The 24680-nt window shown below is 32.4% G+C and overlaps 1 protein-coding gene across 1 annotated transcript; it reads left to right on the top strand.

Annotated features, from left to right (window-relative positions):
• Window positions 1-1890: 1890 nt before the first annotated feature.
• Window positions 1891-24680, top strand: LOTGIDRAFT_238061 (hypothetical protein; the record flags this gene model as incomplete). Its single annotated transcript, XM_009048813.1, has 10 exons — window positions 1891-1974; window positions 8189-8275; window positions 10672-10755; window positions 12118-12288; window positions 12893-13046; window positions 22866-22915; window positions 23037-23145; window positions 23250-23329; window positions 23564-23668; window positions 24013-24680. 10 exons carry the CDS (start codon window positions 1891-1893, stop codon window positions 24121-24123), a joined length of 1035 nt encoding a protein of 344 aa, XP_009047061.1. The 3' UTR covers window positions 24124-24680.

A 24680-nucleotide genomic window follows, 5' to 3' on the forward strand; every position in this document is an offset into this window, starting at 1 on the left:
GCTCCATAAACTTGGTTTTATATTTGACTGATCTTCGTTCATATTTCTTGATATACAGATATAAATCTTCTTTTGACACAGATTCCAGATTAACTGATGTATCTTCAACTTCACTCTCGATATCAGACGGAAGTGTATAATGCTGGTTGCCAGGAAAGGAGAAATTTTGAAAGAAGGAACTGTCACTGGTAACAGAACTGATGGATGATGTTCTAGAACGAGGACCAGTTGGTGTTTCATCTCCTCTAACAGAACTAAAATCTGAAGCGGTCTGAAGTATAGAAAGATATCCTGTGGTCATTTACTTAAACTCTAAAATTTTCATAAATTATTCTTCTCATTTAATGAAATCTGTATTACTTTTCAGAAAGTGAATTGATCTCAAATGACCTGATACAGCAAATATTCTTATGACTACATCTGTTTGAGATCAGCACATCATGGAGACCAAATTGCTAAATGTTCAAATTTCAAAGCAATGACTCTGTGACTAATATATTAGGCCCCAAACCAGTTATATTATAAACAATCTTACCTCATAGAGTGAGCTATTTGGTGTTTCTAGTGGAATATCAACCAATTGTCCTGTAGCTACTTCACCAGTTGTATTAGCCTGGGCATTCCCCACTGCCCCATTTAATCCATCCCCACCACCTACTTCCTGAGTGCTGGCCCTCTCTGGAGATTTAATGGGTGTGCTCTCTGCTACCGGAGACCCAATATCTGCTATCTTCTCATTACTCTGAAATGACAAATTAAAAGATGAATGCAAAATGGTTGTAAAACAAAGTTGGCCTATAAGTTTCTGACTGAAGAATGACCATCAACAATAGATCAACAGGTCTTGTAGATCTACAACTAATTACTAATTCAAAATGTTTATGTAAATAAACTTATTTTTATAATTGTTTGTGACTTAACGCTTAAATATTTTCAGTTGAACTTTCAATAAAGGTAGTAGACATAGGCTATACATCTTTATGATGACCTACAGATATAGGTATTTCAAGCTCTGAGACTAAAAACTGATTTAACGTCACCTTTTTAAATGTTTAATTCTAGGACCACAATTGCTATATCCATTAGGAATCATCATAAGGTGAAGGGTGGGATGGCTGATAGGTATTGAGAATACATTGGGGGAGGAGATTATTATTAGTTATGCTAGAACTTAGGATGTATTATCAATTTCAATGCAATGGACATCCAAACAAATCAATGAGGTGACAGGTGTGTCCTCTTTTACATTTTACCTGTGAAATTGCAGCAACTGCTGATCTAAGGGGAGTATTTTGGACTCCTTGCTCTAATCTCTTTTTCAGATTTTTGAACATTTTGTCCCATATGTAAGATTAGTAGGTTGTCACGAGCAATTCATAATTTTTATCGACTTTTTGCCTACACGGATATTATTGTTGTCTGCTTTACTTCAATGCGCAGGTGCGACACGTACGCCGACCGTAAAAATTGTGAAATTCAAATGAATGAGAAAACGAAATGAATTTAGTAAAGAAAACTTTCGTTTCTGACAAAAGGTTAAAATTTGTACACATCAATGACTGCGCTTGCGTACATCCGGGTTATTTAAAAGAGAAGTGTCATGGAAGGTTTGTGAGGATTAAAAAAATGACGAAGTTTATCCCCTCTGTGTTTCTTAAAACCCCTGTTGGATAAATACGATAAATGTCTTGAGGTTTCGAATTGTTTTATCTAACGACTTTCTCCATTATTTTGACGTGTTCTGTAATTTTTCACCAAGGAATTACCTTATGTTCAAACTCGACGTGTGGGGTGTGTTTTACCATTTTAGAAAAGGAATAAAATTGCCAAATTTTGCAGGAAAGTAAACAGTGTGATAATATATTTTGTGGCAAATTAAAGACTAAGACAATGAGTTCATCTAAAGGAAGACAGCGGGCAAATGTCCGGCAATATTCAGCAGAAGACCAGGCATTGAACCAAATTTCTGCAGAGGTAAAATACTATCTTCACATTTGTAAACCCCTTGCCTTGGCCCTTTTCTGATTTCTGTCTTTACGTTTAGTATTTTCACTTTAATTTTTCTGTTAAGGTGCAACATCTGTAGGGGGATAGGGGGTAGAGTCACAAATAAACAGATGATTAGTTTGATTCCATGTCAGAACTTTCCACCATGACTGACACTATATTTTTGACAGCTTCAGTCTGGTGTGTAATATCTCTGTAGGTAGTGTACATGAGTTTTATTATGCATTCTTGAGAAAATTTATCATCTTATGTCACATACAGTGTACTGCTTCTGGCAGTAATTCTGGCTTATAATTTCCTTGGATATGTGTCAAAAGTAAGCTTATAGGGAATCTGTGAATGCAGAAGAATAGTATTTGTACAATATTTTTTTCTTGGCAATAAGAGATCAGCTAGCTGGTGTTACTATAATGTACTATCAAATTTCTCTCAGCTGATACTGGTATTAAATGTGGTTATATTATACTCTGTGATACAATGTTGATATAATTAGCACTAACAAGTTAATTAATGAAGTTTGTCGTTAGATATACTGTTAAATATACTGTTAATTAACGGTTGTAATTAGAGAAATAAACATTGTCTTAATCTGATATAACCTACAGATGTCTTTCATCAACTTATGACTTCTGTTTCAATTCTCTTTAGGTGCATCTAAAATTATTTCTGACTTATTTTTGACTTTCAGGAAGATTCATGTTAAACTTTAATATTCTTTAATTTCACCATTTCATTTTCGTTAATAGAATTTCTAACTTGGCAGTTATTAGTGATCATTCAGTAAAAGTAAAATATTCTTCAAAATATTCACTAATGAAATTGCATGAAGACATGTTTTGTAAGCTTATATTACAGTAATACAATATCCTGGATCTAATAGTACTGTTTTGACCATGTAAAGAATTTGATATAAATCTTTTTACTTGCTATTTTCATCTACTTACTATACTTCAAGTTGCTGATTGAATACAATGTTTTATTGGAATTTCTATACCGATATATATATAAAGTATTTGAATTTCTAAATTATTGGCAGGATTTGTTGATTTTGCCGCTAAAGTTTGTTAATTTTGTTGGAATTTGTTATTTTTGCCTCTAAATTTCTTGATATAAATTTGAAAGAGAAAGGCCTGGGGGTGAAAACAAGATTGATTGAGTGAGTTTGACATGTAGAGATTAACAAGATGTGTGATTTATATCACTATAGTCAATATACTAAGCCTACTTATATGTCAATAATTGTGTAATCCAGGACAGCTGACTTGTTTAACATATACCCTCTCTTATTTTTAAACATTAAAATTAAAACTGTGATTCTATGTTGCTGGGAGCTGAAATAAAGTTTTATCAATTGATACAAAGGTCTTGTTAGAAAAATATATCTAGTTGATTAAAATAATTTTTTTTTTTATCAAGAACAAGAATACAAATTTTATATAGAGTATGGGGTACGAAATTCATCTGACAATTTTCCTAATAGTTTACTAAACTTTTTGATACAGTATTTGATTGAATTGTGATATACCATGAAATATAAACAAATGGTAAAAGTCTGATGACAAAACAAGAAAGATGACATTCCATAAGACAGATATGAGTTTTATATTGACCTCTAGCTAGACCTGTCCATCTTGACTAGCTTGAATACATGTTATTATTATTATAACACCTTCGCAAACTTTTTAGCTCCACTAGCAATTTAAAGGGACAGACACACCATTTTTTTCTACCAATCGTACCTTAGTCTCAGAAATCGAAATTTTTTAGTAATAGTGTTCACAGCTCACCATCGAAATTTGAGCCTGCAAATCCATGTGTATCCATTTCCAAGTTTGAAAAGATTAGTCTTTTTTTCTTGAGACTCTGCCATAATATATAGAAAAGACATCTAATAGAAATAGAAAGAGAAATTCCTAGTTTGAGATATTTTTAAAGGAATTCTGCTATTTTAGGACATTTCTAGTACTTCTGAAGACTACATATATTCAAGGCTCAAATCAACCCGCAAAAATGGCGATGTAAAGTGTGAAAAATGTACATATACGGCCAATAAATTTTAGAGCATTAGTCTGGTGTTGACTCACTGAAATTTTTTTCTGTTATCCCCCCATCCCCTTTTAGAGAAGTCACATACCATAGTTTATATGATTCTTCTTCAATGTTTTTGATATAGTTTAATCACATATGACCATTTTTACTTGTGATTTGTATTGTTTGGTAATTAGTTCCCTTTGCACAAATCCCTATGAAGTGGCAATATGCTAATGTTACAGGTATTTCTAGTAATCTTCAGACCATGGATTTGATAGTCTCTACAATAATATGATACAGAAGAAAAAGGGCTAGAAGGAGGAGAGGGGGGAAGGAACAGCAAGCATCTGAAAATGACTTGGAAGATACACCCCTCAATAATAATACATGATTAGTCGTTGATATAACTCCTTTGTAAATATTTTCAAGTAGGTCATAAGATAACACTCCTTGAAGGTGAATATAAATCATAGTAGACATATTTAGTTTCTTGTGGTAAGAAAAAGGATCAGGTTGATAGTGGAAACAGGGGAGGATCATTGGGAAATTAAATGGAGTTTTAACTTGCCAGAAAACAACATCAGGCTAAAATTTTAGAAGCCCCTCTATGTAGTGTGCAATGAAGTAAATTTATTGTCCTATCTGAATCTCTGAGTTGTACTAGTACTCGTGATAATCTTTCATTGAATAAATAAATAACCAGCAGTAAACTATATTTATATATGTCTGGACTAATGGATTCTAGTGGAACTGGTACAAGACACATGTTTCAACCTGGCATTAAAATCTATATTTATTAGCGTCAGGTCACATTTTTACACTTTACTACCAGTTTATTAGATAACTTACCTATTTATAACATATATCTTTTAGTTGAATTTGATTTGTGATTCGATTGCTTGTATATACTCTGCTCTCTGACTACACTGTTTTCTGGCAAACCCTTTCATATGATTTGAAATATCAATTTTACAAAATACTACTGAGAGACTTAGATTGTGATTGGGTTGATGAAAATGTCATTCAGTGGAAAAGTTATTATTTGTAAACCTGATTTTTCAGAGGGGAGTTTTCATGTGAATATTTTTTGGGAGGGAAGATTATTCCATTTCAAATGTAAAATCACTGTTCTTGTATTTCTCTATCATAAAAATAAATTCAAAGCTCAATGTAGTTAGACTGTAGGAAATGGTATTTTTTATGGTTTTTGACAAAACTTAGTTAAATTGTTTGTTATCAATCAAAAATGATCCCCCGAAATAAAGAAAAAATCTATTAACACTGGTTTTTTCCTTCTTCAAAGTAAAAAAAAATGAAGCAATTCTTAGCATTCATTTTGACCTCAAAACCTTGTGATTTATTTATCTTTGCAAAATATTTAAAGCTAATAGTGTTATATAAAAAGATTAAATCTTATTCAGAATTTAGTCAGGTGGATATCAAGAATCTGTCTTGACCTTTTCTTGTTGATTTTGGACCTCACTCTTCTCACTTAGTGAGAGGTTGGTAAGATCAGCCCTCTGACCTCAAACATTCCACATTCTTGCCTTACCCTCCATCTTACCAAACTATTTTGTGCCTTGTTGGGTTATTGAAGATAAGCTAGGAAAACAAGGGTAGCTTATTAAAAAGTATTAGCTTTCTGAAAATTAATGATTTCAGTGGATTTTTGGTAATTATTTGCCACAAAATTAATGTGAATATCTATTGTTAAATATTTTAAATTATTGAAATTTGAAAACACTATGCAGTGAGTAATTAGGAAAGTTTGCTAAGGGACAGCGTAATTCTTGAAGTTAGTGAATACTGATGCTAACCAATGAAAGGAGCTTTGTAGATAAAAGTAGAAACCTCAAGTGGTATTTTACCAGTGAATAATATTTCAGTGTGCAAATAAGAAAAATTATGTTTGTTTTTATTTATTCTCCTGTCAATAACAGGTTCTGGTGCCATGGAATCTTTTATCTGGTAATGAGGGGAGACAGGAGAATCGATCTTGTCAGTAGCGGTAAAGAATTTAAGTATGAATAAGGTGTCACATTACATCTTTAACATGAGTGTTTAGTCCCCTGAATCATACAGTCAAATTAATAACCTTGTGACAGTAAGCTTACTTAAAAGGTGTTCTTTGACTAGCAACTTGTGATGCAATTAATATACCTTAAATTGAACCCAGATTGATATTGATCCTTGATAGATTTTTGATGGAGTGTTCTAGAAATCCTCTCCCAATTTATTTTGTTGGAAAGGATGATTTCTAACATGTTAAGTATGTTTTGTCTCTCAATTTTGATCATAGGATTCTTTTTCCAGAAGAGGGTTTGTTAATTGTATGCCGCATCAGTTGGTAAGAGGTATAGGTGCAATATATTATATCTGATATCTGATACTATAATAACAATACTACCTTCAGATAAAAACTCGTGTTTAATTTTCTCTACCATTGTCTAAACATCAGCTGAGCTGATTCAAGATATTTATAGTAACTAGGATGTCATCTGATTCAAGATATTTATAGTACCGGTAACTAGGATGTCATCTGATTCAAGATATTTATAGTAACTAGGATGCCATCTGATTCAAGTTATTTATAGTTACTAGGATACCATCTGATCTAATCTATTTATAGTAACTAGGATGCCATCTGATTCAAGTTATTTATAGTAACTAGGATGCCATCTGATTCAAGTTATTTATAGTAACTAGGATGCCATCTGATTCAAGTTATTGATAGTAACTAGGATGCCATCTGATCTAATCTATTTATAGTAACTAGGATGTCATCTGATTCAAGTTATTTATAGTTACTAGGATGCCATCTGATCTAATCTATTTATAGTTACTAGGATGCAATCTGATCTAATCTATTTATAGTTACTAGGATGCAATCTGATCTAATCTATTTATAGTAACTAGGATGCAATCTGATTCAAGTTATTGATAGTAACTAGGATGCCATCTGATCTAATCTATTTATAGTAACAAGGATGCAATCTGATTCAAGTTATATATAGAAACTAGGATGCCATCTGATTCAAGTTATTTATAGTAACTAGGATGCCATCTGATCTAATCTATTTATAGTAACTAGGATGCAATCTGATTCAAGTTATTTATAGAAACTAGGATGCCATCTGATTCAAGTTATATATAGAAACTAGGATGCCATCTGATTCAAGTTATTTATAGAAACTAGGATGCAATCTGATCTAATCTATTTATAGTAACTAGGATGCAATCTGATTCACGTTATTTATAGTAACTAGGATGCAATCTGATTCAAGTTATTTATAGTAACTAGGCTGCCATCTGATTCAAGTTATTTATAGAAACTAGGATGCCATCTGATTCAAGTTATTTATAGAAACTAGGATGCCATCTGATTCAAGTTATTTAAAGTAACTAGGATGCCATCTGATTCAAGTTATTTATAGAAACTTGGATGCCATCTGATCTCTTGTCATTTAAATATCTGTACATATGTAGATGTATGTCAGTTGGAAAATGGCAGCTTTGATGAACTCTAGTCAATTAAACAACATTGTCATTCTAGCCTCATAGTAAATGAATACATGTATATTAAAGTGTTTAGTCAAACATTAATGAACTGACTGGTAGACTGTAGTAGATCAAGTATCTGAGAACATCTGGTGAAGTAATATATTGGTCTATATATCATGTTCTTATCTTACACCACCTATTTATCTTGTTACTTATCTTGTCTTGTAAATGTTGGTACTTTGTTACCTTTCTACAGATTGAGGTAGGGTGGGGGAGGGAGGGAGTGTTTATTGTTATAAACCATGTTCTTATCTTACAATCCCCCACCCCACCCACTCTTTATCTTGTTACTTATAGATCTTGTCTTGTAAATATTGGTATTTGGTTACCTTTCTACAGATTGAGGTAGGGAGGGGGTGTCTATTGTTATAAACCATGTTCTTATCTTACAATCCCCCACCCCACCCACTCTTTATCTTGTTACTTATTTTGTCTTGTAAATATTGGTATTTGATTACCTTTCTACAGATTGAGGTCCGGTGGGGGAGGGAGGGGGTGTCTATTGTTATTCACCATGTTCTTACACATATTTAACATATTTTATGTATGCTGATTCTAGTATTTTCACTTTGTTATTGTGTAATTTCAGGCCGAGTCGAGACTAGCTGCTAAAAGAGCAGCCAGAGCAGAAGCCAGAGAAATTCGTATGAAAGAAATAGAAAAACAACAAAAAGAAGTAAGTCTGTTATTTTGTAATGGTCCATGTTTCTGAACATATCTTCAAAACTATATATTTTGATAGAAACCAATATAATTCTGTTTGATACAGGTCATTACATGACTTCTACAGTTTGGGCTCATTTCACATGCAAATATCCAACAATTCAAATTGTGCTTTGGTAAACTTTCCATGAGAACCAGATGCCAGTTTCTCTGATACTCATACATAGACCTTGAAGGCCGTTTTAATCAATTAAATGCCCAATGTTTATTTTGTAGGCAGAAGAAAAAGAAGCTAATCAGTCTAATGCATCTTCAACCAAGGTAAGTCTGAGGTATAATGTATTTTTCTTAGAATTCTGAATGATATAACAAAGTGTCGTGCTGCAGACTGTTTAAATTGAACTTGAAGATCCCTTGATCTTTGGACTTGAAAAAACATCCAACATTGCACATATCCAATTATGTGCATAAAAGTTGTCTATGGCACCCCTTTGCATTTTATTTTAGTGTATCTTTCTGTATTGATAAAAGAAATGTCAAAGCAGCTTCACCAGACTGAAAATATTTTGAAAATTAGACTCCTAATTCAAATTTATGACTGTTCTTAAGGTGATTTCAGTCTACAACCTGGGTTGATATTGTGAGCCACCCCAATCAATGAACTCATCAATGACCAGTACAGATAATAAATGATTGATTTGACCAATCAATGACCAATACTTGATACAAATTGATTGATCTCTATCTAGAATATTTGATGACTTTTTAATCCCTCATTATTGATGACCCTTCCTCTACCACAAATTCTTACATGTTCAATGTAATTGATTTTTAGGTTGAATTTTTAATACCTCACATGTACATTTTCTCTGCCCACTATCCTTTTAATGTATGTACACATTATTTAGATATGAAACATAAGTTAATACAATAAGAAGAATTCAATAAAATGTAATCCTTTTCTAGGTAGAATAAATTACCTGTTAAAATGATATCATCCAGGTCACAGTACATCAGGTGTTCAAGATTCTATCAAGAATAATTTTCTATACTAGTATAATACCATCAATTATTCATATCACACTATCTAGCATTTGAAACAATTAAAAGTCTACAGATTTTTTCAGACAATTTGTACTCTCAGTCATACATGAGTGGTTAATTTGACCAAGGCTTGACCAGTAGGCTACTCATTGATATTTATGTAAACAGTTAATAATCCAACGGACAAATTTTATAGGTACTGACGTGTAAAAGTACAGAAATGAACATTTGGTTTCTTGATTTCAATATCTATTTATGCTATTCATTTTAAGTGGACTGCTTGTATGATGCTTTGAATTACACTTGATATGCACAAGTACCTTTTCTGACTGAAATAATTTACTCTAGTTAAATTGATTTCTATAGGCCGGAACTGTTAAAATAATCATGAAAAGTTTTGGGAATACCTAGAAGAACACTCTCTGTGAACATTCACAAAAACTTAATTTTGAGGAAGAAATTTTAACTGAAAGTGAAATTTGCCCACACAGATTTTATTGAATATGAAACTACATTCACAAGAAACACATAAGATAATGAAACTAAAACACCTTGCTCCCTGTTGATAAATTTCTAGAATTTCCAAAATTTGATAAAAAAAAATTCCAACTTATTGTTATTTTACACTGAATCTCCAAAAATTGATCACAAAAAATAGACCGCTCTTTTCAACTCTTGAATTTTTTGATGACAAAAGGTGACAGTTGACTTAAAAACAAGATTTTTTTTGTTGAATATAAAGACTACTGCGGTAGTGAAACTATAATCTCTCATTATCTGATTAAGTAAACTCTCCAAAATGCCCACCTTCTCAATCAGGAAGTGATTATATAATATAAGCCTGTACCATTATTTTATTGTAAGTTAATTTGTTTGTTTAAATGATGGATATTAAATTATGAAGCTATATTCACAAATATACAAAGTTTGTTGTAAGTTTGATTTTTATTTCATGTTATCATGATAACTTATATCAGTAAGAATTATTTGGAATCAGCATCTTTATCTGTGATGCTTGAAATCTTGACAGCATTGAATTTCTTGGCTTAAAGATATACTATCACTTAGGATGACCAATAAATTAAAATTTGTAATCTTGGTCAAAAGGAGTACCGGTATATAATCATCAGTGGACCTACCTGGTGTCAACTGTACAACAGAATCTCTTATTATTCAATAAATATTTTAAACTTAAAACTGAATCATCCATGAAACTAAAGACTACTTTTGACAAATATTTTTTAACATTTTTCAATACTTAATTTAATGAATTAATACACTATTGACCAAGTTTAAATTTTATGTTCATTCTAAAGTATTCCTTGAAACATTGCCCTAATAATTTTGTATTTGAATGTTTTTCAGGTTCGAGAATATGATTCACGGAGGGGCAGTGGAGATTCCACAGAAAGTGATACAACCAAAGATCCTAAAGATAGAAATTATAAGGTAAGATTAAAAATGACATAAATCCTTTAGTTTTCCACTGAATATGATAAAACTTGGTCTGTAGGTATGTGATGAAAAATGAAGTTAAATAGTGTAAATACTATATAGGTCATTGACTTTCAACCTATTTTCATAAAATTTGGTATGTTTTAAATGATATCAACGTTTTGGCATCAAAGGATAGTTATGGAAGACTCGCTCCCCCTTGGTAAAGCCAGATAATAACCTCCCAGGAGTGCAGTTAACATCTATAAAACTCTTATCTTGATACTGATTGTAGGAATATTCAAACATCTAATATCTAGTTAATAATGATAAAAATTGTTCAAATATACTTTAAATATTACTCTTTTTACTGTGGAGTTCAGAATGGGAATCATATTAAAATTCTGCAAAATTTAGTAGAGCATTTGGGACTGAAAAATCCTAAAAGGAAAATTTGTTGTAGTTCTTCAAGTGACTAAGTCTGAAGTATTTTTGAAATGTGAATAAACTTTCAGTGATTTTGAGTAATTTTAAAGCATGAGTGATTATTTAGAATGATAATTAAAGTTATTATTTATTAAATTAATTTTTGTGTGTAGTTTTGAATTAAAATAGAATATCAGTGTTCTTTGTGAAGAGAACGTGAAATATGCAAAATTTAAAGAAAGTTTAATGGAAAATAATTTTTTATGCAGTTTTATATCAAACAATTACCTTATATTAAAAAAGAATTAGGTTTTTGGAGTGTGAAATAGATAGTTATATTATGTGCTTTTGAAATTGAAATCAAAGTGTTCTTTGAGAAGTAATAATCTAAAGATTCCTCAAGTGTTTTGTACAGGACTAACTATTTTGGATTACTGTAGTGAAGTAAAGATTCAAAAATGTGGCGAGCTAGATATAGTATTAGAAGTATTTACTATGAAATTAATGAACACCATGCTCAACTGGTAAGGCAGGCATGGAATCGTGTATCTATTGTTGGTTTTTGGTTATAATTTTTTAGTCTGCAAGTTAAAATGCTGCTTGTTAGAAAGGGTATCTTCTGATTTGTCAAAGCAGCTTCTGGAATCAAGACTCTTACCCTCCAAACTTGAGTTTAGGAAATCTTTCCCAGCATGGATCATTATTTACAATTCAGATTTTTCAACCCAATTCCCCACGTTAATGATGTAGGTCAAATTGAAAAACAGAAGATCTTTCACAGAATGTATTTGATCCTTCAATTGTTTAAAATAGAAAAAGTAAAAGGTGTTATAGTACAACTGCTCCTGGCAGAATTTTCCTTGTACCACTCCCTGCTATGCCTCTTAATTTGTTTTGCTGCTCTTTGTTATGCAAGTTGTAAGTTAGTTTTACATTCTTCTTTGTTTGCAGCAAGAATTACGAGATCTTCAAGATAAGTTTAAGAATGCCATGATGACCAGTGCCCAGCTGGACAATGAGAAACAGTCTCTAGTTTATCAGGTTGAGTTGTTGAAAGATCAGTTTGAGGAACATGAAGAAGGATATTTAGAATTACAGAGAGAATATAAATCCAAGTGTAGTGTGAGTATCTTCACTCCTGTTCAGCATTGTCATATAGCCTCTATATATTGGAATTGAATCCGTCATTTCATGTTTAGTCCCAACATATCAATATGACATGAATCTGTGGGTGCAGGAACAAAATTTCTAATTTTCCAAATTTTACAACATTGAATAAATGTTGACAATGATTACTAAAGTTAAGTTTGAATGAATGTTTAACAGATATCTGTATTCCTTAAAATCTGGATTCTTTTTATTCCTGTGATTAATTTTACAGGAATTCGAGTTACAGAAGCGATCGTTACGTGAATTAAGTGGTGAACATAGTTTAATGAAATCACAAGTGGAATATTTAGATAAATTATTAAAGGTAGGTGATCGTCATAAAACTTGCTGAACTTTTGTATTGACTTTTTTGCTAGATCTTATGCTTCTCCCCAATGGATCTTGAGTTGACCAAATTGAGGTGAAATGAGGTGCTTTGCTAGTTACCGGTACATCCATTAATTACGTAATGTATGAAAAGATAGGCATAATACTCAATAGGGATGAAAAGGAAAAAATTGAGATTTTTAGCCCAGAAAAAAGAATCATGATTCATGTTAATTTATTTGACTTTCAGGAAAATGGATTAGTGATAATAACAGCAGAATCTGGTGAAATGTCCTTACAGAAAGACCAGTCAGCTATTCCCAGTGGCTCCATATCCACAGGAGCAGCTTTACTTTCTGCTGAAACCATTGAAATATTGAAAAAGGCTGGGGAGGGATCTTTAGGTACAAAAACTAATTTAAGTTCAGGGCAAGACCCTGATTCAAAATCTGACAAAAAATCTGATAGTTCAAAAAACACTGTCAATGACACAGGACAAAAATCAGACACACCTCATGTAAAAGAAAGTGTTGAGCTTCACCCTGACTCTGTCATTTCCGAGCTCAATTCAGAAGAAGATAAAAAAGTTTTGGTTAATTTAGAAAAGGACACTGCATCTGACGAAGTCGACGGGCGAATCTTTTTAAAACCTTCCACATCATTGGCTGATGCTGATAAGGCTAGAAATTCAGAGCAGGCTAAGACCAATGAGTTGAGTTTGCCACGAGACAGTAGGGAAAGTACAGTGGAATCAGACACTAAGGGATCCCAGTCTGAGGGCGATTCAGCCCTTGACCAATATTCAGAAGACGTTAATGATGCTTTAGAAAATGTCACATTAGATGATCAAATTCCACCATCCCCTGATCAGAAATCCAAGAATAAACCGCCAGCTCTTTCCACCAATTCTCTCTCTGTTCCCACCACTCTAGGTCAAAAATCTTCAGTTTCTGATTGCGAGGAGTTTTTTGATGCTCCATCTACTCCTTTGCCATCAACTCCCTTGCCAGATGTCAATGATGACCAAAAAGTAAATCTCAACACATCCCCAAACAATGTAAAAACTGTTGACTCTTCAAATGAGAAAACTGACATAAAGGAAATCACTTCAGAAACTCTTGATGCAGATCTGATGAGCTCTTTGGTTCAACCAACTCCAGCCAGTAAATCAGAGCGCAAAAAGAAGAAATCAAGATCTGAAGTTGAAAATATTGCCATCCCTGATAATCTTAATTTAAAATCAAATGACACACTATCACCTAAGTCAGAAGTTGAAAAATTGAAATTCCCGTCCCAAATTGGGTCGTCTGGCCCTGAAAGCTCTGAACTGGACTCTCCAAGACCCAATCCTCCAAAAGAGGAACCTCAAAATTCAAAATCTAAAAAGAACAAAAAGAAAAATAAAAAGCGCAAAAATGAATCAGAGACTCAAAAATTTCCACCAGACACTAATACAAAATCTGCAGATGCACAAAACAACAACTCAAATATTTCAGTCTCAGCAGACACACTGCAAAATTCAGAACCAAAATCAGAAAATTCAAATCAAAATTTTACTTCAGATTCCAAAATATCAACCTCAAATAATCTAGATCTAAGATCAGATTCCAAAAACTCCAATGCAAATGATCAAAACTCAGCACAAGTCCAAGCAACTATTTCTGAAAAAGACCCTCCTTTGGAAGAAGGGAAGGGTGGCAAAAAGAAGCGTAAGAAGGGGAAAAATAAGGGCAAGTCTAAGGGCAAGCAGGAGTCTGTTGATAATGTAGTTGAAAGTAGTTCAATTGTAGGAGCTAGTTCTGCTGCTTTAGGCGCAATTTCAGGTGTATTGGAGGCCATATCTGGTGTGCTTGGAGTAAGTGGCTCTGAATCAGGACAAAAGAAAGTTGAGTCAATGGAAAAGGAAACTGTTTCTGATGTACCAGTTGAAACTGATCAGAAGTCTGGGTCCATTACTTACCAAAATCAGGGCTCAAGTGTTGATGATGTGGACGTTGGAACAATTAATATTAAATCTGAAAAGACTAAAGATCTGTCCAATGGTGCTGAAGCTTCAACTGACATGGATGTTGGCATAGAACAAAAAATTGGATCTGAAAAGAAGGCTGAGGTAGAAGATGTGAAATTTGACATTGATGGATCATCTGTAGATTTTGATGAAAGCAAATCAGATCCTGTGACACCTAAAGCTTCAAGCAATGAAGCAAATGAATCCTCAAATGATCCAAAAGTCGAAGAGCATGATTCTGATGAGTCTAATTTGAAAAAAGAAATCAATGCCAAATCGGCAGAGGTTGAAGGAGCTGAAGACACGCCTGACGAACTTGGTGAGAAGGAAGAAGAATTTGTGGAAGCTGTAGAGGAATTGCCAGTGAGTTTTACAGATAATGAGCAAAACATTGAGAAACAAAAAAACAAAGAGCCTAATAGGCAGACTGATCCAGAAAAATCAAGCGATCAAAGCAAAGAAGAATCTTTAATTGAAAAAGATAACGCTGAAGACCTTTCCAAGGAACAATCTGATGTTCCAGATTCTGACTATTCCTCACTAGCCAAAAGGAATGTTGTACAAGAATTGCCAGAAGTTAATTTACCTCCGGTTTCAGAAGTTGGTTTGGATGGAAAGCCTGTGGATGGGAATCCTGAATATGAAAAAGTCCCTAAAGAAGAAGCTCCTGTGGATGGAAATCCTGAAGGTGAAAAAGACTCTAAAGAAGAAGCTCCGGTGGATGGGAATCCTGATAATAAAAAAGAATCTAAAGAAGAAGCTCCTGTGGATGGGAATCCTGAAGGTGAAAAAGACTCTAAAGAAGAAGCTCCGGTGGATGGGAATCCTGAAGATGAAAAAGACTCTAAAGAAGAAGCTCCTGTGGATGGGAATCCTGAAGGTGAAAAAGACTCTAAAGAAGAAGCTCCTGTGGATGGGAATCCTGAAGGTGAAAAAGACTCTAAAGAAGAAGCTCCGGTGGATGGGAATCCTGAAGATGAAAAAGACTCTAAAGAAGAAGCTCCTGTGATTGGGAATCCTGAAGTGGAAAAAGACTCTAAAGAAGAAGCTCCTGTGGATGGGAATCCTGAAGTAGAAAAAGAATCTAAAGATGTAACTCTTGTGGATAGGAATCCTGATGGGAAAGAATTAAAGGGAGAGGTTCCAAACTCTGAATCAAGCTATAAAGCAGGGGAAAATTCAGAATCAGAAACAGGTCAACAGTCTAAAGAAGATGTTCCGAAAGCATCATTATCTTTTAATGCCACAGCTGTGAAGACACATGAAGAACAAAATGAAAATATTTCCAATGATGAAAAGGGAGGTAACACAGAAAAACAGAAGTCTGAACTGAACAATTCTTCAGAAGAAAGCAAACAAGCAGACGCAAAATCTGTTCCTTCTTCAAAATCATCTCCAACAGTAGACCTCATTGATCAAGCAGCTGAGATGTTAGCTCAATTACAGAGATTAAAATCTGGCAAAAAAGGCAGGAGCAAGAAAAAGAAGAAGCCTGATGAACGAGGGGGTGATGGAGACCTCAAGAACGAGCAGGGGCAGCAAGGATCTAAGAAATTTACTGTTAAAGATGTTAAAAGTAAAGAAGTTTCAACTGTAGAAGAAAAGAAAAATGACCCAGAAACATATGATGAGAATCAAAAAGAGGTAAATTTAGAGATGCCTACAACAAATGAAGATAAGAAAGTTGAGATGACTACAGATTTGGATGCATCTTTTGAAGAAACATATGAAGAACCATCAAAAGACTCAGCAAATAATTCCAAGTTGGAGACATTGCCCATATTTGAAAGCAAAAAAGAAGAAATGACTACTGATTTGGATGCATCCTTTGAGGAGACATCTTTAGATGCAGCTAAAGACTCTCGGGCAAATTCTGCAGTCAAAGAAGCTGAGACAACTTCTGAAGTCACAATAATGACCACAGATTTGGATGCATCGTTAGAAGACTTAACAAAAGATTCCAAATCTGATGAAGGGAAAGCAGTTGATTTAAATGAATCTGTGGATAATGAAGAGTACAGCTTTGATGATATAGATGATGTATTAGGAGATGATAGTGCCACAGCCCTGCCGAGTCCAACAGTTACAGAAACCACAAGTTTAGCTTCAAGTAGATCTTCTTTCTCTAGTCTTAAAGCTCCTGAACTATCTGAACCCCCTAAATCACCTAAAGTGGACAAAAAATCCAAAAAGAAGAAGAAATCTGATAGAGATTCTGCAGAAGTTCCACACAGTCCGACAACAAGTCCAAAAGACGATCATAACAAAAATGGTGGAGAGAAACAAAAGAAAAAGGGATTCCTCAAAGGATTTTTTAAATGAAAAGATTTTGGTGGTACTTAATTTCATTCCAAGATTCTTTGTCTTTTACCATTTCCACATCCTTGTGTTCTTTCAACTTATTGTCTTGATTGAGCTATTTTTTATCTGATTCAACACATGTTCAGCTTTTGTGAAATTGATTGCTGTTTAAAGTTGTGATTCACTTTTGTCTTGCTAGCTGGTCACATACTGATATTTATCAGAATTGGTCACAAGTGATAAATGACATTGGCATTTGGTAAGTAATAAAGCTGTTGTCTATAATAGCAGGGTCTAAAATGATCTCTTCTCTTGCCATTATTTGATATTTAAAGATTAAATCAATTTTGCATCTATATGTATTTTTGAGTTATCAAAATAGCTAATAGGAATAAATCCTGAAGTGTTTGCTAAGTGTGTGTTTTGTCTATTTGAGTTTAGAATTATTTTGCTTCTTTAATGTTTTTACTCTGTGATTCCTATTTTTTGAGATTTTAGTCTAAATTGTTAGTCGTTTGCTAGTTTTCAAATTTATAAGGTGTTCAAAATGCTTTTGTTTTCAAATTTTTGTATATATTTGAGTTGTTCATTTTAGTTTATTTCATGCTTTGATTTTAGTCAGAATTGTGTAGGTTTGAGTTTAGCTGTGTGCCTCTCTGATACATAGATTTTATTTTGATAAAAACTTAATGCTTCTGGTCACAAAAATTGATTTTTATTTATAATTGATATAAGTTTTTTTGAAATTGATTTTTCTTTTTTCCATTTCTGATTAATTCTGAATTTTCCTTTAATATTACTTTATCATGTACAAATGACATGTTTAGATATATTTAATGCTTAATATTTATTTTTATATATAATGTATAATGTATGTGCATATTACAAATCTAATTATAATTCAAAATCTACATTTGCATATCATTTACATACAAACACCATTCACAACTCTTCAATATATCAAAAAAGTTAATCTTTCCATATATTTAGTGACATGTAATCAATTTAGATTACATAGAGCTCTTTGACAAATGTCTTAAGTTTTCATAAGTTTTTATTTTGACTTGTTTTGATTTGATTTGTTTTACAGGTTTTGGAATTTTTTATTATAGCCAGCGTGTTGTTATCAGTTTTTCAATCAAAATTTTAGTACATTAAGAGCTACATGTCAAATATCTTTTAAAAATATCTAGATGCAGTCAGACATGACTGGCTGATATGATTCTGAGTTAGAGATACGTCCAATCAAAGTGCCTATATTTTACCCTATTTTCTTTCATATCATATTTAGATGGGGCCCTGTTTCACAAAATTTAAACTTGGATAAATTCCATATTTATGAAAAACAGCAATTTGATTGATGAAGATTTTAGTGATTAACCAATCATTTGACTGGAACACTACTATCATCTAAAGTTAGGATTTTGTGGATCGGACCCAAGTGTGTTGTAAAACTGAATGATTTAAACTAAATATATTTACATATAGTGGCATTGCCACTCTTGTTGATATGTTAAATATTTTCTAATTCAGTTCATGACAGTGCTATATGTTTTTTGGACCCAGTTTCTCAACAACAATGATACATTTTAAGAAGCACAGTAATCTGATTGGATAACTAGTTTTACCAACCAATCAGATAACTGGAGGAAGTTATTGAGAAATTGGCTCCTGCATTCCCTTCATGTCTTCAATTTGTTCTTCACTCAAAAGTTGGCTTTGTTTTTTTGATGGTATACCTTTCTGACAATCAGTAAAGATCCTTAACAGAATTCTTAACACTGATTATCTTTAAGTTCTGGTATTATTTTGGCTGGTAGATTGAGCCTATAGCATTCTTGAAGAAGTGGCCTAGTTCATTGGTGGATATGTGTTATACCTGAAAGACTAGGTTTATAATCTAGGGAAAAAATTGAAGATAATAAAGAACAAATTGTAGATGTGAAGCTATTCTTATTTATGAAAATCCATGGCTCACTCTTCACATGCCACTTTATTGCCGTGGAAGACATGTTATTGGTGAAGTAGAATTTGATTGGATTCTGTAAGAGAAGGGGTATCTCAAAAACGGTGATCTGTAACTTTGGAGATATCTTCACTATCTCATAAGTAATCCAATCAGATTAAACAAATACATCCAGGGCTAGATGACATGTAGAGTGGCTGTAGAATTTAGACTATGACTTTTCTGTGATATAAATACATAATTCTATTGACATATTCTTTACTTATATATATAGATATATATATCTATTAGCAATGCCAATTTTTTTTAAAACTATAATTATTCATAGCATTGAAACATACTCGAAATATGTTATTTATATTATTCAAGGGATATGGTCATCTCAATACTTACTTTCCCAACAAATGGAATGGAATTCTGAAATTTAGTAGAATTTTCATTCTGGAAGGTTTATGATATCAATACTGAAATTGAGCTCTTGTTGAAATTTATAAGGAAAGCCAATATTTAGATGAGTATATCCCTTTATATAAGTGTATAGATATTGATTCCTAGTATATCTGCATTAAGTTCATTAGCCATATTTGTTATATATCCACTTGCTGATGGCCAAAATAAGGGTTTGTTTTTAGAGAATTTATCCTAGATTTAAAAATGTTGATTAAGGGGGTTTATTAAAGAATGTTAAGTGAAACTCCAAATGATATTCCAATGATATTTTAATAAGCAAAGTAATTTCTTAAGTACCATATTTCTTTTCAAAACAGTAAAAGGAATATTGTGGTATAAATGGCTTTATGAGTTTATAGAAATTTATCACTTTGCAATATTGAAATTTGATGTTTGGTCTGTTTTAATATTATATTTAAATTTATATAACATCATTGCAAGGTATATTGTGATCACATCTGCTGGTGCAATAATATCTAATTGTAGATAAAGCTGACATCAGATTTTCATTTTAAAAAGTGTTAGAGTAGCAGTTTTATAGATTAGATGACTGTATGGTCAGATATTAGTAAAATATGTGCTTTGAATACTTAACAAATTGTTTTTTTCATGTTCATTTCTTTTATCAATGCATAGTGGCAATCTAATTTTAGTCATGGCTTCAAATATTTATAACTCAAAATTCTGAAATAAACTTATATTTTATTACTTTTCTTGTGTTTTATTTCACAAACATCAATTAGATTAAATTTGAGCCACTATGCATATAATTAGAAATGACCTTGAAACAGGAGTTTTGTTGACATGAGAAATGAGCAGTCATTGGTTTAGAATGTAGGTGTGGCAGACGACACTTCCCGTTTAGACAATATGGCTTGAATTTCATTTTACTAATCTACTCTGACTTCATTCATGAAATTTGGCTTATTGTTGACCTTTTTGCACCAAGGTTACACATGTAGCTCATACAGTCTTATTTGACACTACTTGGCTTAATTTGACTTCCTTGACTTAAAAAGAAAAAGCTTAGTTTAACGAAATTCTGATATTTTGTAGAGTGCTTACTTTTTGGTCCCATTGGTGGCTTAGCTGAAGGAAGTGTCAAAACTAAATGTACTACATATTTCAATAGTTCAAGTTTTTTACAAAGTAGGGCCTACCAAGTAATAATATTTGATTATTCTTTTATATGGCAGTGGTGTTTTCCTTACTTGCACTGAGTAGGTCATATTTCAGTAACAACTGTTGTAGTAGTTCTATTTTTTAAGGGCTTGTGTATAGAAATGTTCATTCATTGAAACTTTTATTATGGCAATTCAGTTAATTCAATTTAGAAATTTACTATATTTTGACTAAATAAGGAAAACTTAGCTCATAATTGACAAAAATGACATTAATAGAGGAAAAGAGTACACTTGGGCAATCCTCGGTAAATGCATGCAGATGTTAGCGACTTCTTTTAATCAAAGAATGGCTGTAGAAACTAATAACTGTAAATTTCAAAAGAATTGAGTACTAGCAATGTGACAGAGGTTAGGAAAGATAAACTAACAAAAACACATATACTGTAATTCTAAATAGTTATGTTAGGTTTATTTACAGTTGTGGACAGTGGCTCAAATTGTGTCTATTTTAAGATTTTGTATATTGTATAGATTAGTCAGTCTATTTACAGAGCTTGGTCTGTGTTTATCTGACTATTGTTCTTGATATACAAGATCTTCATGATATTTCAAAAAGAGTAGATGGGAAACAAATAGGCCTGTGTGATCCCTCAAAAGTAGATCAATTATGCTTGTAAATTCCCTTATTGCACACTGTATTGTGTCGACCCCTTCTTTAACCCAAATAAGTGCAAGGGAAAGTTTCACACAAAAACATAACTTAGTTCAGTTATAGTTTCTGATGGGAGAATCACTTAAATCAATATCAAATTATTGCCATTCTTACAAATCTGATGATTTTTCTAAATTAAGTTTTTGTGTGTTTTTTCAGTCACCCAGTCTGTATTTAGTTATTTGCAACTTTGTCTAAAACTATATTTCCATTTGAATGCAGGGTATGTTCATTGCATTTAAGGGACATTCTATTTCATTACATCCAATTACCATACAAATCTGAACAAGCAATTACCAAAAATCTCCTGGAAAGAATAATGAAATTGGTAGCAATACTTGTATAATAGTAATTGTGAATATGTGGAAGCCATCTATATCCCATTAGCTTGTGTTTCTGACTAGTTCATGACCTGGAACATTTCCTGTTGACCTCCTATGAAGAGACTATTTAATCTAAACTAGATGTTGTGAGTAGAACATATGTCTTAAAGGCATCTCTGTCACATGTTTACTTAACACTCTATAGCTTTAGCTGGACATAACCGGCAATGGTATCCAAAAGAGCTCTAAATTATGTTTACGGTGAATTTTTGATTTAAAATAATATACATGTAAAAAGAGAAGGTATATAGATGTGTTTAAGCTAATAGTAAAAGGACTAGCTATTTATATAATGTATGTAATATGACTAATAACTTACTCATAACTATGTTTATTTCATTTAAAGATACACTAGATACATTCTATTTTTAAATGAAATCGTATCACAAACACATGACAATATTATCACACTTCTTTAAAAAAGTTCAACAAAATTTACACACGTCATCATCAGATAAAATAATTAGGGAATACAGCAACAAAATATATAACAAAAGAAGAATTAAATCATACCTGCCATGCAGTGTGCAATAAGGGAAATTTGGTTAGAACAGCAGCATTACCTTATAACTTATAGCTTTTCAATCAGATCTAAAAGGTTTATAGATTGACATATGGAATTCCTGAAGAAATGGAAGCATATTTAAATAGCTTTTATCAGACTATGATATCCTTAATCTTTGACCCTAAAGTACTAAAACAGTAAATAGTATATTGTAATGTTGACTGAAGCTTTAACCTTTGAAGGTACATTCTTACCCTAGTTTGACTGAAGAGAAAAAAACAATAGAACAGCAATACTTCACTATTTATAACCTTTTCTAAAAAACATCTGTATTTTAGGTCATTTATTCATGAGGCTAAAGTCTTTATATTATAGAATATTCTCAGTGTTGATCTCTTGCACCTGTTCATTAAGCTTACTTTGTTCTAAGTCCTATATTGGAAAGTTTACCTACATCTCCAAATCTACCTTTCCTGATGAAGATTTTATACCTGTAACGCATGTTGACCATATGATAGAACCGTAATTTGATTTTGAACATTCATTCTAATCTATACTCATTCATTCACTCTGTTAATTTATTCATTTATTCATTCTTTTTTAGCAATTGTACTCTAATTAACCTACATGTATTCACAAATTAAAGTTTGACAATATGAAATTGGTTAATGCTATACATATATTCATTCACAGTTTATATAAATTGTATACTATTGTATGATATATTATATTGGTATGATTAATAAGTAACTCTATGTATGTATCTACTTTTAGACGAGAAGTTAAAGAGGCTGGCCCAGGAGAAAAAGCAACTTCATACGGAGGTGAGATAATTTTTCAGTTTTCTTTAATAGCTAGGAAATTCAAGTAAGATAAAGTATTAACTATTTTGGCTTTAACATAACTGAAGGCCATTTTCATGTTCTTTTGTTGTTTGTTTTGTAGATTCAGAAGTTAAAGAACGATATAGAAGAAAATAAATCTAAGAAAAGTGAAGACACGTCCAAAGTACCGGTTATAAATGGCCCAGAACAACAACTATATGAAGTCCAACGTATGTACCCAATCTTCTTGAATTGTTATGGGATTTCAAGGTTCAGATTCAGTATTTGAATGTGTTAAAATATATAAATAATAAATGTTATTTGTACCCTACAGGTGAGGCCAGTAAACAGATACATGATTATAAATGTAAACTACAAAAAGCAGATCAAGATTTAGCTACCTTAGAAGGAACTGTATGTATTATCCTCATCCTTTTTTACCCTCAAAGCTCAAACACCCTCTCTATGTTCGTATGACTCATACATAGGATGAGCTCAAACCTATGTATGTGGTCCTCTCTGTGTAAATGAGCTCAATACTCTTGGATGAGTGAAAACTAAACCATGTCTTGTAAACAATTAGGAAATAATCCTCACTTAGCATTGACTTGTATATTTGATTAAAAGAATGACTTTGTTTATTTTTAGGTAAATAGATTAGAAACCCAGATAAAACGGTATAAAACTGATTCTGATGCCTCAGAGAAACTAGAAGACGAACTCAAAACAGAAAAACGTCGCTTACAGAGAGAGGTAGGTTTTATTTAATTTCTGTAGATTAACAGAACTTATTTATTAGGTTTAACCTTTGTTTAAGATCTAGGTTTGATTATGATTGGCCTGACATAGAAATACTGTCTAGTAGTTCAGATGGGACAATAAACCAAGGTCCTGTGCGCTACAGGCTGTGCATTTCAATGATCCATTGACTGTTTGTAGAAAGAAAGAAAAAGTAGACTGATTTTCCTGATTGCACACTGCAAGGAATTACTTGTACATTCATTATTCCAATCATTCGCAATATCATTTATGTATTGAAAGAAACAAATATCCAATATGATGTATTCTTTCATTTCAACTCGTGAATTTTATTTCAGTTACGAGAAGCGCAAACACAAGTGGAAGAATTAACCAATCAGAACAAACATCTTGTTAAGCGATTAGAAAAAATAAAACAAACACGAACTCAGTTTGGAATTCCAACATGATGACGTTACACCACCATGTTTGGTTTAGTTATTTTATTAATTCTGTTACCAGTTGGACGTGTGAACTTTATTCTCTTAGATTCTTGCTTCAGCTTTATTTTCATTTCAACTCAAATTCAGTGGTGCGCTATCAAAAACATTAACATTAGGTATAAGGGGGTGAAAGCCGACCAGGCTAGCTCTTGGAAGCATTGGCACAGGCATCATCATTTTTCTTATCTTGAGGAGGATTCACACCCACAGCACCTAATCACCTTCCAGACGACACTGGATAATTGTAAAATTCAGCTACTTGTTGTCAGAAATATTGTGGCCCATTGTATGAAATATCATAATTTTGGTAAAAATTCTTGACTTTATTAGCATCTACCCATGTTGATCAACTTACCGGTATATTATAAAATGTTAAACAACTATATCTATCAACCAATCTTATTGCTTAAATTTTATTCAGTTAACATACAAAATCATTCTGTTACTTGTGATTTAATGTGGTTCTTGAAATAGTCGATTGAGACAGTGCTCAGAAACTCTGGCGGCTGTACTGGTGAACCTCC

Source organism: Lottia gigantea (genome assembly GCF_000327385.1).
Source record: "Lottia gigantea unplaced genomic scaffold LOTGIsca_129, whole genome shotgun sequence".
NCBI lineage: Eukaryota > Metazoa > Mollusca > Gastropoda > Lottiidae > Lottia > Lottia gigantea.